This window comes from Aquarana catesbeiana, linkage group LG01 (assembly GCF_042186555.1).
Source record: "Aquarana catesbeiana isolate 2022-GZ linkage group LG01, ASM4218655v1, whole genome shotgun sequence".
Lineage (NCBI taxonomy): Eukaryota > Metazoa > Chordata > Amphibia > Anura > Ranidae > Aquarana > Aquarana catesbeiana.
This window is the reverse complement of record NC_133324.1, coordinates 398,849,004-398,862,652: the sequence shown is the minus strand read 5'-3', so window position 1 is coordinate 398,862,652 and position 13,649 is coordinate 398,849,004. Positions and strand designations below refer to the sequence as shown.

Sequence of the window (13,649 nt, the reverse complement as noted above, 5' to 3'; positions counted from 1 at the left end):
GAGCTGAACATTTTTTTCAAAAGTAATTTTTTTTTTCAAAAATGAATTTTTTTTTAATCAAAAATGATTTTTTTTTCTTCAAAAATGATTTTTTTTTTCAAAAGTAATTTTTTTTTTCAAAGGTAATTTTTTTTTTCAAAAATGAATTTTTTTATTTCAAAAATAATTTTTTTTTTCAAATATATTTTTTTTTTTAAAAATAATTTTTTTTTTAAAAGAAATTTTTTTTTCAAAAATATTTTTTTTTTCAAAAATAATTTTTTTTTTCAAAAATATTTTTTTTTTCAAAAATATATATTTTTTTTTTTTTTCAAAAATGATTTTTTTTTTTTCAAAAATAATTTTTTTACTTTTTTCAAAATTTTTTTTTTTTTTTCAAAAATATTTTTTTTTTACATGGGGCGGTCATAATGTTTTGGCTGATCATGGGGTGGTCATAATGTTTTGGCTGATCATGGGGTTGTCAGCTTTTGTCACTTCCCACTCTAGTTTTGAACATTTCGCCATTCATTCCTATGGGACCAATTTCGCCGCAAAAACGTCATTTCGTGGACCATTCGGCAAAACATTCCACAAAGTAATAACACACCAATCGGGAACAATCCGCTCGTTTCGGTATATTACTTGTCTCTGTAGTGTAAAAACTGTGGGAGGAGTCTACAAGCATTATCAAGTCTAGCAGATGAAGTCACATGCATTTGGAGTGTCTCAGCATCTTGTGTTTACAACCACTGTTTCCTAGCAACGCTCATGCCCTGTTTATGCTTCCCAAATACTACTTCATCAAAACTGCCCCATCAGAATTACCCCATCAAAACTGCCCCATCATATTCCTCTATTATAAATCAGTACATGGTGTGTCTGTCCCCTCCCCCGGGCTCTGTAATCAGCTGAGATGCTCCAGCCACCTCCCCCCCTGTGAATAACAGAAGCTTTGGTAACCATGGCAACAAAACAAACACTAACAGTACACTCTGATTAATGGCTAAAATTTCCTGAAATGACCTCTAAACAAATGGCCGTATTTTAAAAACTATACATCCTACAGCGAAGATCTTTATATTGTGAGAATCACAAGACCCAGACCTAGATTTTGATACATAGTATGTCTCTGAAATATTAAAATTGAAGGCACGGTCGCAGTTTAGATATTGCCCTTCAAATTTGGAAGGGGCTAGAGTGTAGTTTCAATGTCAATGGACGGCGTGAGTTGCAAACAAATGGTCATATTGTGAAAACTATCAGGACTATGGCTTAGCCGTGGACATGTTTAGTGGCAGCAGGGATAGCTGAACGTTTTGATATAAGATTTGTGTAGGTGGGCTTGAAAATGAGGGAGTGGCGGCAGTTTAGAAATCATGTTCTGATTTTCCAGCTTTTGTCATCTCCCACTCTAGTTTCCCCATTCATTCCTATGGGACCAATTTTGCCGCAAAAACGACGATATTTCGTGAACCATTCGGCGAAACGTTCCACAAAGTAATAGCACACCATTCGGGAACAATCCGCACGTTTCGGTATATTACTTGTCTATGTAGTGTAAAAACTGTGGGAGGAGTTAGGGTGGTAAATTTGGCTATAATAATAAGAATAATATATATGTGAGATAACAGTAAGTGGTCTTGCTATGCAAGAACACTTAATAAACAAGTGTGATTTAACTTTACTTCTGTCTCGGTCTGATTCATGGTTCCTGATACTGACTAATACCATTTTTGTTTGTTAGTGTCCAGAATTTCTTTTGACTTTGCGTCTCTTAACAGAAAGGAAAATGATTGTACGACAAATAAAAAATCCTATTGTTTTTAAGTCCAAAATAACTTTACTGGTTCAGAGTTTTTTGTATCAACAATACGAACGCTTGTGTATAGGCCACTATATACTGTCATAGTATGAAAAGGGTTGTAGTGCACTACATCACTCCTGAAAATTAATTATCTAAAACTTTGCCTATGACCTTTGCTCAGGAGAAACATGAAAGGGGAAGGGGGCATTGTGTGCTAAGGAGCCGTAATTAATTTGATGCTGGTGCATGGTGCTGCATCCTGCACAGACCCGGTTCAGATATACTAATTTCAAATGAAAAAAATGAAATTTATAAAATGAATACTTTGAGAGAAAGAATATTTACATAGTCTACATTTCTGTATGGTTAAATATATACTGTATGTTCTGTTTTTTTACAGAGTGTTGACATATCCTAATAAGAAATCTACCCTTAGAAAAATCTGGAGGCTTCCATTGCTGATTTCTTATTATGCAAATGCTAGTTGCCTGGCTGTCACTTTGACCCTCTAGCTTCATTACTTTGAACCACTACTAGCAAGTATGCAAATAAAGACTTTTGATTTTCTTAATCTTTTTGTTTAGGGTTAATAAATAAAGTATTAAAGCATAATATCCATACTATGTTCAGTAGTGTGTCAGCTATGGCAACTTTTTTTACTTGAAGTGTGCTACAAAGACCATCTGAACAAATCACATCAGTCACATACTGTATCATAGCCTGTACTGTGGTTCGCTCTCATATTGCTTGTCTGTATTATGTTCAGGGCTAAAAAATAGCCAAAGACTTAAAAAGAACAAAAGCCACTTGCAATCAGTCATGGCTTGGTAGGACTACATACCAGAATACAATAACTGTTGGCAGTTTTCACTGTAACAATACACTGACTTGTCATACAGAAAATTCAATTCAGAAGTATGCAGAAATTTTACCTGAAAGCTAACACTGCCAACGGGAAGGTAGCTACAGTCTTCCAACATGCTTAAGTATTCTGCTACGAGTGCTGCAGCATGGACAAGACACATGGCTGCCTCCGTGTAACATTTCCGCTTCACATGTTTTTCTGCCATGTTCTGCAGCCAGGTGAGCCTCAAATCTGGGGATGTCTGGTAACCTTTAGCAATTCTAAATAAAACATAAGCACATTCATGATTATAGATATTCAGCAATCTCATTTTAATTAAAAAGAGTTAATTTAACTGTTACAGTTAAGCATTGAGTGTCACAATTCTTCACCTTAATGTGTATCCAGCTTCTTTTTATTTTAACTATTTTTTTCAGTTTTGGCTTGAGTGGGTAATGGTTAGAACTAGGAATACACCGATACCAGCTTTTAAAAACCGAGTACGAATACCGATACTTTTTCTCAAGTACTCGCTGATACCAATTACAGATACCTATTTTTAGTGTCATGTGACTTTTCTTTAGACTAATGAAAAATGATTACCTTCTTTATAATCATGAAAAAAAGTTCTTCTTCGACTTTGAAATAGCGCTACTTCAGTGCAATTTCAAGGCCACAGATCGGTGCGATTTGGACATCCGATTTCATTGTGGCTTGCAACTTCATTTAACAGAAGCCAATGCAAGTAACAATGACATCGAAAAAAAGGTATCAGTTTTAGTATCGGAGCATTGTACTTGTACTCATGCAAATGCTTAGTATCAGCACCGATACTGGTATCGGTGCAACGCTAGTTAGAACCCCTGTCAGCAGTGGCGACCACTCCATTAGGGGCGCCGCCCCCCTAATCCATGCACCCGGCCCCTAATCTACATGCAGGGCGCCGGATGCATGGAGTTCAATGGGTTTTTTTTTTTTTTTTTTTAAGCACGTGATTAGAGCCTGATGCTCTAATTGGTTTAAAAAAAGGGTGGGCTCGAGGAGCAAAGCACTGAGCCCCGAGCCCACCCACTTGTGTGACAATAGCGAATTAATATTCGCTACTGTCTTCCTGCTTCTCCTCCCGGCCAATTAGGAAGTGGGTCTTACGACCCGATTGGCCTAGAGGAGAAGCGACCATATTGTCCGGGAGCAGGGGGGGGGGCGCCGAGGAGGGGAAGCATCCGAAGCTGCCAGCGGCCTGGATAGGGTAAGTGCGGGGCTGACTGACCAAATGAACAGGGGGGAAGATGGGGTTGGGTGGTTTGTTTGCCCCCCCCACCAAAAAAAAGAGCACCAACTGCCACTGCCTTTCTGTAAAAATCTGTGGATGGAAAATTCGCTCTTAGATAACTGTCACCAGTACAGGTGTCCCCACTAGAACATTTACCATTTTGTTCTTGCGACAACTAAAACATTCTGGATTTCCCAATTAGATTTAATGCTAGCACAATCATCACAGGACAAATATAGAGAGTAAATGCCTCCAGCTGGGACCAGGGCAGAAATAAAAACATATTTTCTATCCCTTCCTTGTGTTATCCAAAACTAAAAAATAACAATTCTGGCTTTAGGTTCACACCAGAAATGACACAGGAACAAGCTGTGTGTTCCTGTGTGATTCACATGTGGTGCAGTGCAGTGGGATTTGAGCCCATTCATTTTGAATGGGTTGAATTGTTGTTGAACAGTTGTGTTCATTAGCCCATTCTTAATGTACAAATGTATGTTGTACGTATGTTGTTGGACTTTTTTGCCCCATCTGTTGTACTCAATAAAAACCTTTAGCCATTTTCCCTCCCCGGTGTCATGTGACTTGTTAGTGTTACAAAAATGTGAGGGGTGTACTCACTTTTGTGAGATACTGTATATTTTATATATATATATATATATATATATATATATATATACACACACACACACACACACGTTTTGCCTTTCATTTGTATTTAAACTGGATGGGTTGTTCTATAAGGGGAAGGTTTACTGCATGCAAAAAAAAATAGCAGGATATGTTCACACATACCTGTACATCAAGTCCATTAACATCTCTGGGTCTTTTTGGAATGCTCTCATTTTTACTGTGTCTGAAAGAATACTGTTCAGATTTTGCAAGAGCTCTTTTACCTACAAAGAAGAATCAAATGATGATACCTGGTAGCAACGATTGTAATAGAGAGAGATAGTACATTGATAGAAAGTAAAGCATGTTAGTAAAAACATTAGGACTTTTAGAAAGTTTAAAATTTATCTAATTCTAACTTGTCCTGTCCAGCACAAAAAAAAATATTTTCATTCCCATTCATTAAAGTAGAACTAAAGGCAAAACTTTTTTTTATTTCATTTTGACTAGAGTAAGAGAGGGTTATAACCCCTGTTAGTTATTTGTTTTGACATCTATATCCCATTGGGGAGATTTCCCTTTACTTAATTTTCAATTTTTGCCAAAATAGGAATTGAAAGGAAATCCCTGCAAATTAAGGGGAATTCTTTGGGACCCCAGGTCACTAGAACTAGTGTACCCATTGGAATATTTCTCCTCTATTACTGTTCTGTGACAGCCCAGAATTTGGGATTTACTTTTACTTTCAATTTCAGTGATAATGGTAGACAGGACAAACAGAGAGGACTAATGTTCCTATTGGGGGCACAGATAGCAATACAACTTGGCAGGTGTTCTAATTCATCTCTACTCTATCCAAAACTAAAAAAAAGTTTTGCCTTTAGTTAACTTTAAGGAGCACAAGATTCAGATACAATTGGGTTATACTGTTACCTACAGGAAGATTTGGACACTGGCAAATACAAAAAAACACACTAACCAGCTTGGTATAACCTCTCTCACTCCTAGCATGCCTCAGTTTTTTGCTAGTTCAGTAGAAGGATGGATGCTTTTTCTCTTTTCAGAAAAGACTAAAGCGGAACTATAGGCCAAAAACTTTTTTGTACATAAACGAGAAAGAAAATAGGATTTTTCTGCTTTCTGTAAAGTCTTTTTTTTCAGCGTCCATTAAGGGACACCTCTCTATATTTGTGACCTTATTCCTAGTACTACATTCTACATTTCTACAAACTATGGATTGCGGGGAGTGGAAGGGGTTATACCAGGATGGTCACATTTTTTTTAATTAAATCCTCCTGTAGACGGCAGTAGAACCCAATTGTCTTTAAATCCTATGACCCTTAATGAACTCCATGAAAATAAATAATTTTACAATAAGTGCGAAAAACCTATTATTCCATTTCACTAGATAAATAAGGCTTATTGTGTCTACATAGATAAAGAACTAGATCTCTGTTTTTTTTATTTTTATTTTTTTTTTTTTTACCATGGTGACAACAAAGGGTATAGTAAAAACACCAGCACTCTCCCACCTGACATCCCTCTATCAGAAAATTTAGGGTGCCAAACAGAAAATTGTTGGGCCCCATGGGGCTGAACAAGAGAGATCTTAGAGTTTATGACCAGCTTAGATTAACATACCCTTGTGACGGACAGCTAATACTACAAAAGCTTGTCCTTTGCACTTTATCTACTGAAATGTAGGTGCTACCATAGATTACAATATGACCACAATTTATGGAGATGCCCTAAAGAGCTGGTGTGAATTTTTTTGCAAATCTATGTTTCTGTTAACGTTGGAAACAAAATATAGCATAAAAACAAAGTAGCGGTGCGCTAATAGGTGAAGTTTTTTTGATGTATAAAAAATTGTGATTCAAATTTTGCTGCAGCTGTCACTAGTGTGCTCCCACAAAAAACAATATGAAAATGTAAGTGTGACAGCGCTGCAAAGATAGCAAGGTACAACTTTCCAGTGATAATGCAAATATAAAGAATATGAAAAAAATATAGTGCAAGAAAGTCCCACAAGAAACAATATAAAAAAATAATAATAAAATTAAAATAAAATAGCGCTAAAATGATAACTGTAATAATAAATATTATATCAAGGAAAAAACTATCCAGTGATAATGCAAAAAATAATAATAGAAATAAAGTGATGCAAAAAAGTCCAAAAATCAATACACGAGGAAGCGCTACTGCGCATGTGCGGGCGTCTTTGAACGCCACAGCTGTATCCAACTCAGGTAATTACTTCCCATTCATACTGTACACTATACAATGGTCCCGCCACAGCCGTCTGGCATCTCCTCCACATGAAGCCACGTGGGAGGTGGCGAAGCTAGTAGAGGTGGAGCCCGGCGGTGGATTGATCGACTCTGAGTGAGAGTGTTCTTAATTGTATATTCCATGCTTTTAATCGTTTTAATAAATGTGAGTTTTATTGCTAGCTGGGGTGGAGGCTTTATCATTTAACCCCTCGGATACTGCACTATAGGAGGCACTTTTTCTTGTTGTTTTTTCATATGTATTTCCACAATACTGGTCTTAGAACGTGAAAGCAGTACAGCGGATGAGACTTAAATTGGCTATTGATGGTGTCGCTTAATTAAATATCACAGAGGATTCCTTGAAAGGCTTAGTGGCACTAAGTGCAAAGGCGTATTTGACCCTTAGGGGCCACATAAAGGAGGTGAGCGGCCATTGCATGTGGTGGTGGGAACACTCAAGATAAAAAGTTTTAATAGAAGAGTCATTACTGTGGAGGATCTCTCACTATTGATTATTGGACTTTTTTGCATCACTTTATTTCTATTATTATTTTTTGCATTATCACTGGATAGTTTTTTCCTTGATATAATATTTATCATTACAGCGTTATCATTTTAGCGCTATTTTACTTTTATTATTATTTTTTTATATTGCTTCTCGTGGGACTTTCTTGCATTATATTTTTTTCATCTTCTTTATATTTGCATTATCACTGGAAAGTTGTACCTTGCTATCATTGCAGCGCTGTCACACTTACATTTTCAAAATATAGAATAGAGTTGTGTATTCTCTCCTGGTTTGCTGGACTGTGAGCCATTGATTTTGTTGTGAAACACATCACCTGTGTGCACCTTTTTCTTGCTGCAAACTGACTAAGCAGCTGCCACTTTCTGGTTCTTAAAAATTAGATGTTGCTAGGGCCTTCTTAAGAATGCATTCCTAAGGGAGTTTAACTACTCCCCTGAATTCTGATGTAATGCACACTACTTGATACATAATTTATTTATTAGGCATTTTGCAACACTAATCAATTTCCATGTTGACTGTCACACAACTATATTAACGTGGCGCCTCAGGTTCCTATGTGACATTTAATGATGAGTTTACCTCCCAGTTGCAATTCTGTAGAATATGTTGACATAGCTAAACCTGAAATACAAGTTGTGTTATATAAAGGTCCTATTGCTAACAGTTCAATGTTGTTGTGTATATTTAGGGAAATGTCACTAGGATTTTTCCATACCACATAGATCATAAATCATTACCGTAATTAAAAGAAACATACAAAAGGTTGCAAAAGCACAAATAATAGCCCCAGGGTGGAGAAACCAGAAAAGAGCCCCCTCATACATGAGTAATATCTTTATCGATTCCATTAGCCCTTGGTGTGGCAACATTAAATACAATTGGGTATTTATGCTTCTTTATGCCTACAAACTCCATCTAACATTATAAAAGTTGAGGAGGACAGAGAAATGCTGATTACACCTGTTATGATGTAGAGATGCAGCAGGTGTACTATGCCAATGTGACCCCTGGTCCAAGGACAGTTACAGCTTAGATACTGTAGGTCTCCCATTAGAAACTATTGTAAGATCTTTGTTTAGACTGATATTCTTTGACTACTTTGGCTATTTAAGTGCAACTTAGGCTCGGTTCACACTACTGTGACTTGAAAGTCATGCGACTTACTGTGCGATTTTGCCAGACGACTTCCTGTCGACTTGATGGAGCTTAAGCACTACTTTGATGCGACTTTGTCTTGTGCAGGTATACAGAGATAACAGCATACAGGAAGATGACATGCACTGCCTAGGTAATCTTCCTGTGATGTCGGATTCAAATCACAATAATATAGTTAAGGATCCAACTTGGAGGCGACTTCCATTAAAGTCTATGGGCACAAGTTGGATAGAAGTCGCCTTGAAGTAGTACAGGAGCCTTTTATAAAGCCAGAGCGACTTCAATAGTGCTAATTAAGACAGCTCTCATTGACTAACATGGGATTTCACATGTCATGGGACTTGGGGTTTCACAAGTCGGATCCCAAGTCGTAGCAGTGTGAACCGAGCCTTAGATTGCAAAAGAAAATGATGATCAGATCAGGTCAGTGGTGTACATGGTGTACTTGACCTCTCTGCTGTATACAAGAAAACATTTTTTTAGTAATAATCATGAAATTAATCATGAAATTAAAATAATCATGAAATGAAAAAGAAAAGTAAAGCAAAAGCTAAAAATTGTGTTGTCCTCTCACATTGGTGGCTGGTGTAGAAGTGCTTTCTAGCAGTGATGGTCAGTGTACATAGTTAGGCTGAAAAAAGACACATTTCCATCAAGTGTAATTTATTTTTTTAGATTGATGTAAAAGTCAGTGGAAAAGTGCCCCTGTATGTTAGTGGCCAATGAAAAAGTGCCCCATTGCATTGTGCCCCATTACATTGATAGTGTAGTCCCCCTTACATTGGTAGTCAGTTGAGTGCTGCATTTCATTTATTGTCAGTGGAGAAATGTCTGCCTATTAAACTGGTGGTCATTGAAGAAGTGCCAACTTGAACTGGTAATAAGTGTAGTACCCCCCTAAATTGGTGCTTAGTGGAGAAACAAACCCTTACATTGGTAGTGTCTTCCAACATTGATGGTAAGTGTGGTGCCAACTTACACTGGTGCATTAGATCTCATTGTATCGCACATTTACATACAATTATGTTTTTACAGTAATTGCTGCATGTACATTACCTGTGCAGGAAACAAAGTAGATTGCATATCTTCATCTTCCTCAGCATATGCTAGAATGCTCCTCAGTGATTTACGCAGAAACTCTTCATTGAAATCCTGTGACTTCCCAACCAGTGAGGCTAATGACATGGTAACTTGCATTTTCACTCGGGCAAAGTTCTAGATGAAATATACATAACCACATTTGCTAGAAATTAATTTGTTTCTTTTACTGAGATTCAAGTCAAGACATGCAAAAAAGATGGTTTGGAGGTAATAAGGCCCTAAAATTTAAGAAGGTGATTATTAACAGATGTGTCTGGAGACTAATTCTTCATAAAGTTGATACATATTGACCCCGGAAGCACATACTCACAAACTTTATACATTTTTACATAATTGAGAAAATTATACACTATAGAGAGATGTCCACTGTTCATATTTCACATGTCTGAGATTTACAACCACTTTAACCACTTGCTGATTGTATACTGTATATATACGGTGGCAAGGTGGCTCCCCTGAGCAGGATCACATACCTATTACGTGATCCGACACAGCGGGAGCCGATTGGCGGGTACTGCAGTCTCGATGTACACCATCACCCACCGATGCTTCGGTACACAAGCAGAATGGCAGTCTGCCTATGTAAACAAGGCAGATCGCCGTTCTGTCACTACAGAAGACATGGATCCTGTGTCTCTGCTAAGCAAGGGCACCGATCCATGCCTTCTCCTAGTACAATCACCCCCCCACCACCACCACAGTAGTAAAGCACTGGTCAGGCACACACTTAATCCTTTGATCGCCCCTGATGTTCACCTGAAATAGCACTTTGGATTGACCAATTGCTACTTAAAGGATATGACATTTACTATTGATTAACGTTATTGATGTTGTGTATGGTAATGTTAAAATCAAATGTTAAAAATAGTTGGATAAATGTAAACAGAGTATAGCATCAAGCAAAATCCTATATTTCTATACTTCAATATATTTGCAGGATCACTTACACTGGTACTACTGAAGCTGTATCTCATGATCAGGTAAAGGGTGGCACATGCTTGGCTCCTTGTACTTTCCAAAGCACTGCTGCAATGATATAAGACCTTCTGGCAGAGGTCAGCACATTGCTCCACTTCTTCTTCGAACAGAAAGTCCCCAAACTATAAAAAAATCACAAGGTTAGACAGGTATAATAATCCTTTCCATGTTTTATTTAGTCAGCTTTGAGTAAATTTAAAACTACATAGTAAATGTATAAAGGGATAATGAATTTTACTGGTGATACTATTTTTCCTAATTTTTCATAGACATTGGGGTTGATTTACTATTGGCAAATAGACTGTTCACTTTGCAAGAAAATTTTTCTGTGGCATAGTGAATGAGGTGAAGTTCTGCTGACTGCCATCATGCAATAATGTGCAAGCCGCCAAAATAATTTTTCTTCCATGTGATTGGGTATACTTTGCAAAATATAAGAAAAATGAGGAATTGCACTAATACATGTGCAAAATAACATAAAAATCTTAAGTGAAAAAATTTGATAATATGTGTAAACGAGGATAAATATAGATAACAGTTGATTGTGATCCACCCAAATGTCCCATCAAGTGAAAACTCAATAGAATGTAATAGTGACTCCAAATCACCCGCAAATAATGCAAAAAGAGTCCAAGTGATAATTTGTAATTAATCCGTGACAGCAAAGAAGGATCCACCACCGAGAATAGAAGGGGTTACTCCTTACCAGATGGCCATGACCCCCCACTACAGAGGATCACAGCAAGCAGATAACCTTGTAAGACAGAAAATGGAAACTTCTATCGGCATCCACTAGAGGTCATCTCACCGTCAGCCACACCAGTGAAACTCATGGCAGGGATGCACCATAGAATACATAAAGGGAGCGTTATTACGCTCCTTTAGACAATTGTTTTCCTATTTTCGGACAACAAATGTTGGATGACAGGCTAGTAAATTTTTGGCAGACGACGGCTCCACGTTCGATTTTTTCGGATGGTCAGTACACAAATCTGTACAAAGAAGCTGTTTTCCACATCTTATTTGTAACTCGCAGATATTGTAATGTAAGGCAATATTATGCAAATGCAGAAGCAAACAATAGAGTTGTGGAACGCAATCTGCGAGTTACAAATAAGATGTGGAAAATGGTGCATCCCTGCCATGAGTTTTGCTGGTGTGGCTGACGGTGAGATGACCTCTAGTGGATGCCGATAGAAGTTTCCATTTTCTGTCTTACAAGGTTATCTGCTTGCTGTGATCCTCTGTAGTGGGGGGTCATGGCCATCTGGTAAGGAGTAACCCCTTCTATTCTCGGTGGTGGATCCTCCTTTGCTGTCACGGATTAATTACAAATTATCACTTGGACTCTTTTTGCATTATTTGCGGGTGATTTGGAGTCACTATTACATTATATTGAGTTTTCACTTGATGGGACATTTGGGTGGATCACAATCAACTGATATCTATATTTATCCTCGTTTACACATATTATCAAATTTTTTCACTTAAGATTTTTATGTTATTTTGCACATGTATTAGCGCAATTCCTCATTTTTCTTATGTTTACTCCACAATTGATGTTTATTGTCGGGATTTCAGCTTTTCAACGATCAATTGTTCACTTGGTTTATAGCGCAGTTTTTTCTTTATTTTTCTTATACTTTGCAAAATACATTTTTACCGCATTTACTAAGCTAGGCAAAAATTCCCTTTTCAAAGTCAACAGCCTGTTTGCCTTTAGTAAATCAACTCCATTGGGGTTGATTTGCTACAGGCAGAAACATTGTTCACTTTGAAAGGAATGAGGCGAATGAGGTGAAGCTCCACTGACTTCAATCATCCAATCACTAGCAAGCAACAAATTTGTTTTTATTTTCCTTGCATTTGATTGGGTAATCTTTTTTCTTTAAGATTTAAAATTTTCAGTGAAAATTATATATATATGTATAAAACATGGAACGGGATTGCAAGTGTGACATGGGCCTAAAATCACACCACAACTGCATTTTATGTAAAGCAACAGCATATTTTATCAGTAAAATTATTTTTAAATTAGGTAATCGGATGATCACCCAACAGCATCCACCCCCTGCCATACCATTCTCCAGTGATCCCTCATTTATGTAATATGAATATATTCTTTGATGACTCCTTTTAAATGAGTAATAGGGTGTGGATTGGGCAGTAACATTAACTCATAACTGCCCACGGGCCTTGCATGTATTCAGTGATGGGTAAAACCTTAGATTACATTCTGGTTACTTTGCAGTACAACATCAGCTTTCTGACTAAATAGTTACCATACCTTGATGATAAGTAGTCTGATGGAAGAAAAGCAATGAGCCAGGTAGGTGTTGCTCTGATTGGTGGTCAGAGAGTGCACAAGTACTTTAAGGACTCCTCCAAGTTGATTATCCTTGCAATCTGCAGATAGGCTGACCTAAAATAATTAACAGTGGCTTAAAGGATCATATAGCAAACAAAAATATTACATAGAAAGCATACTTTCCCAGAGGAACTGTACAATATTTCCAGGGTTTTGTCACTTCGACTCCCAGTGTGAGATATTTTGTTTTGCAGGATGAGAAGAAAACCTCTGCAAATCTCATCTCTGAAACCCAGTCCACTGCCACTTAGGTTTAACTTTTCACTGAAATTCTTTTTCACCTTTCCTTTCACTCCGTATAACTAGTTAACATAGGGTAAAGTTTGCTCTGCGAATTTGGCTCACTCATATTAAAATAGAAATCCTAAAGGGGCTAAAGGGTGGTTTAGATTGTCACCAAGGTGATTCAAGTGCTTAACATCTTAGACAATGCAAGATCAGTTCCAATAATGTACAACATACACTGTAAGGTCAAAAGTTAGTGGACACCTGGCCATCACACCTCGATGAACTTGTGGGAGATTTGATTGAAAACCATGGACATTAATATGGAACTGACCCCCTTTTTGACTATACCAGCCTCCATTCTTCTAGAAAGGCTCATCTCCAAGTTTTGGATTGTGTCTGTGAATATATGACCCATTCTGCAAAAAAAGCATTTGTGAGGTAATGTTGGACAAGAAGACCACAATTGTTGTTCCAATTGATCTCAAAAGGTGTTCAACTTGAACTC

General features: G+C 37.3%; 1 protein-coding gene across 2 annotated transcripts in view; it reads right to left on the bottom strand.

The window, feature by feature from the left end:
- Positions 1-13,649, bottom strand: part of DOCK8 (dedicator of cytokinesis 8) — a 229,135-nt gene that overhangs the window by 33,103 nt on the left and 182,383 nt on the right. For both annotated transcript variants that reach the window (XM_073634844.1, XM_073634849.1), the window contains 5 exons: positions 12,836-12,970; positions 10,518-10,670; positions 9,526-9,684; positions 4,696-4,796; positions 2,719-2,911 (listed from right to left, as the gene is read on the bottom strand). In XM_073634844.1, coding sequence (XP_073490945.1) covers positions 2,719-2,911; positions 4,696-4,796; positions 9,526-9,684; positions 10,518-10,670; positions 12,836-12,970 — 741 coding nt within the window. The remainder of the gene's footprint in view (positions 1-2,718; positions 2,912-4,695; positions 4,797-9,525; positions 9,685-10,517; positions 10,671-12,835; positions 12,971-13,649) is intronic.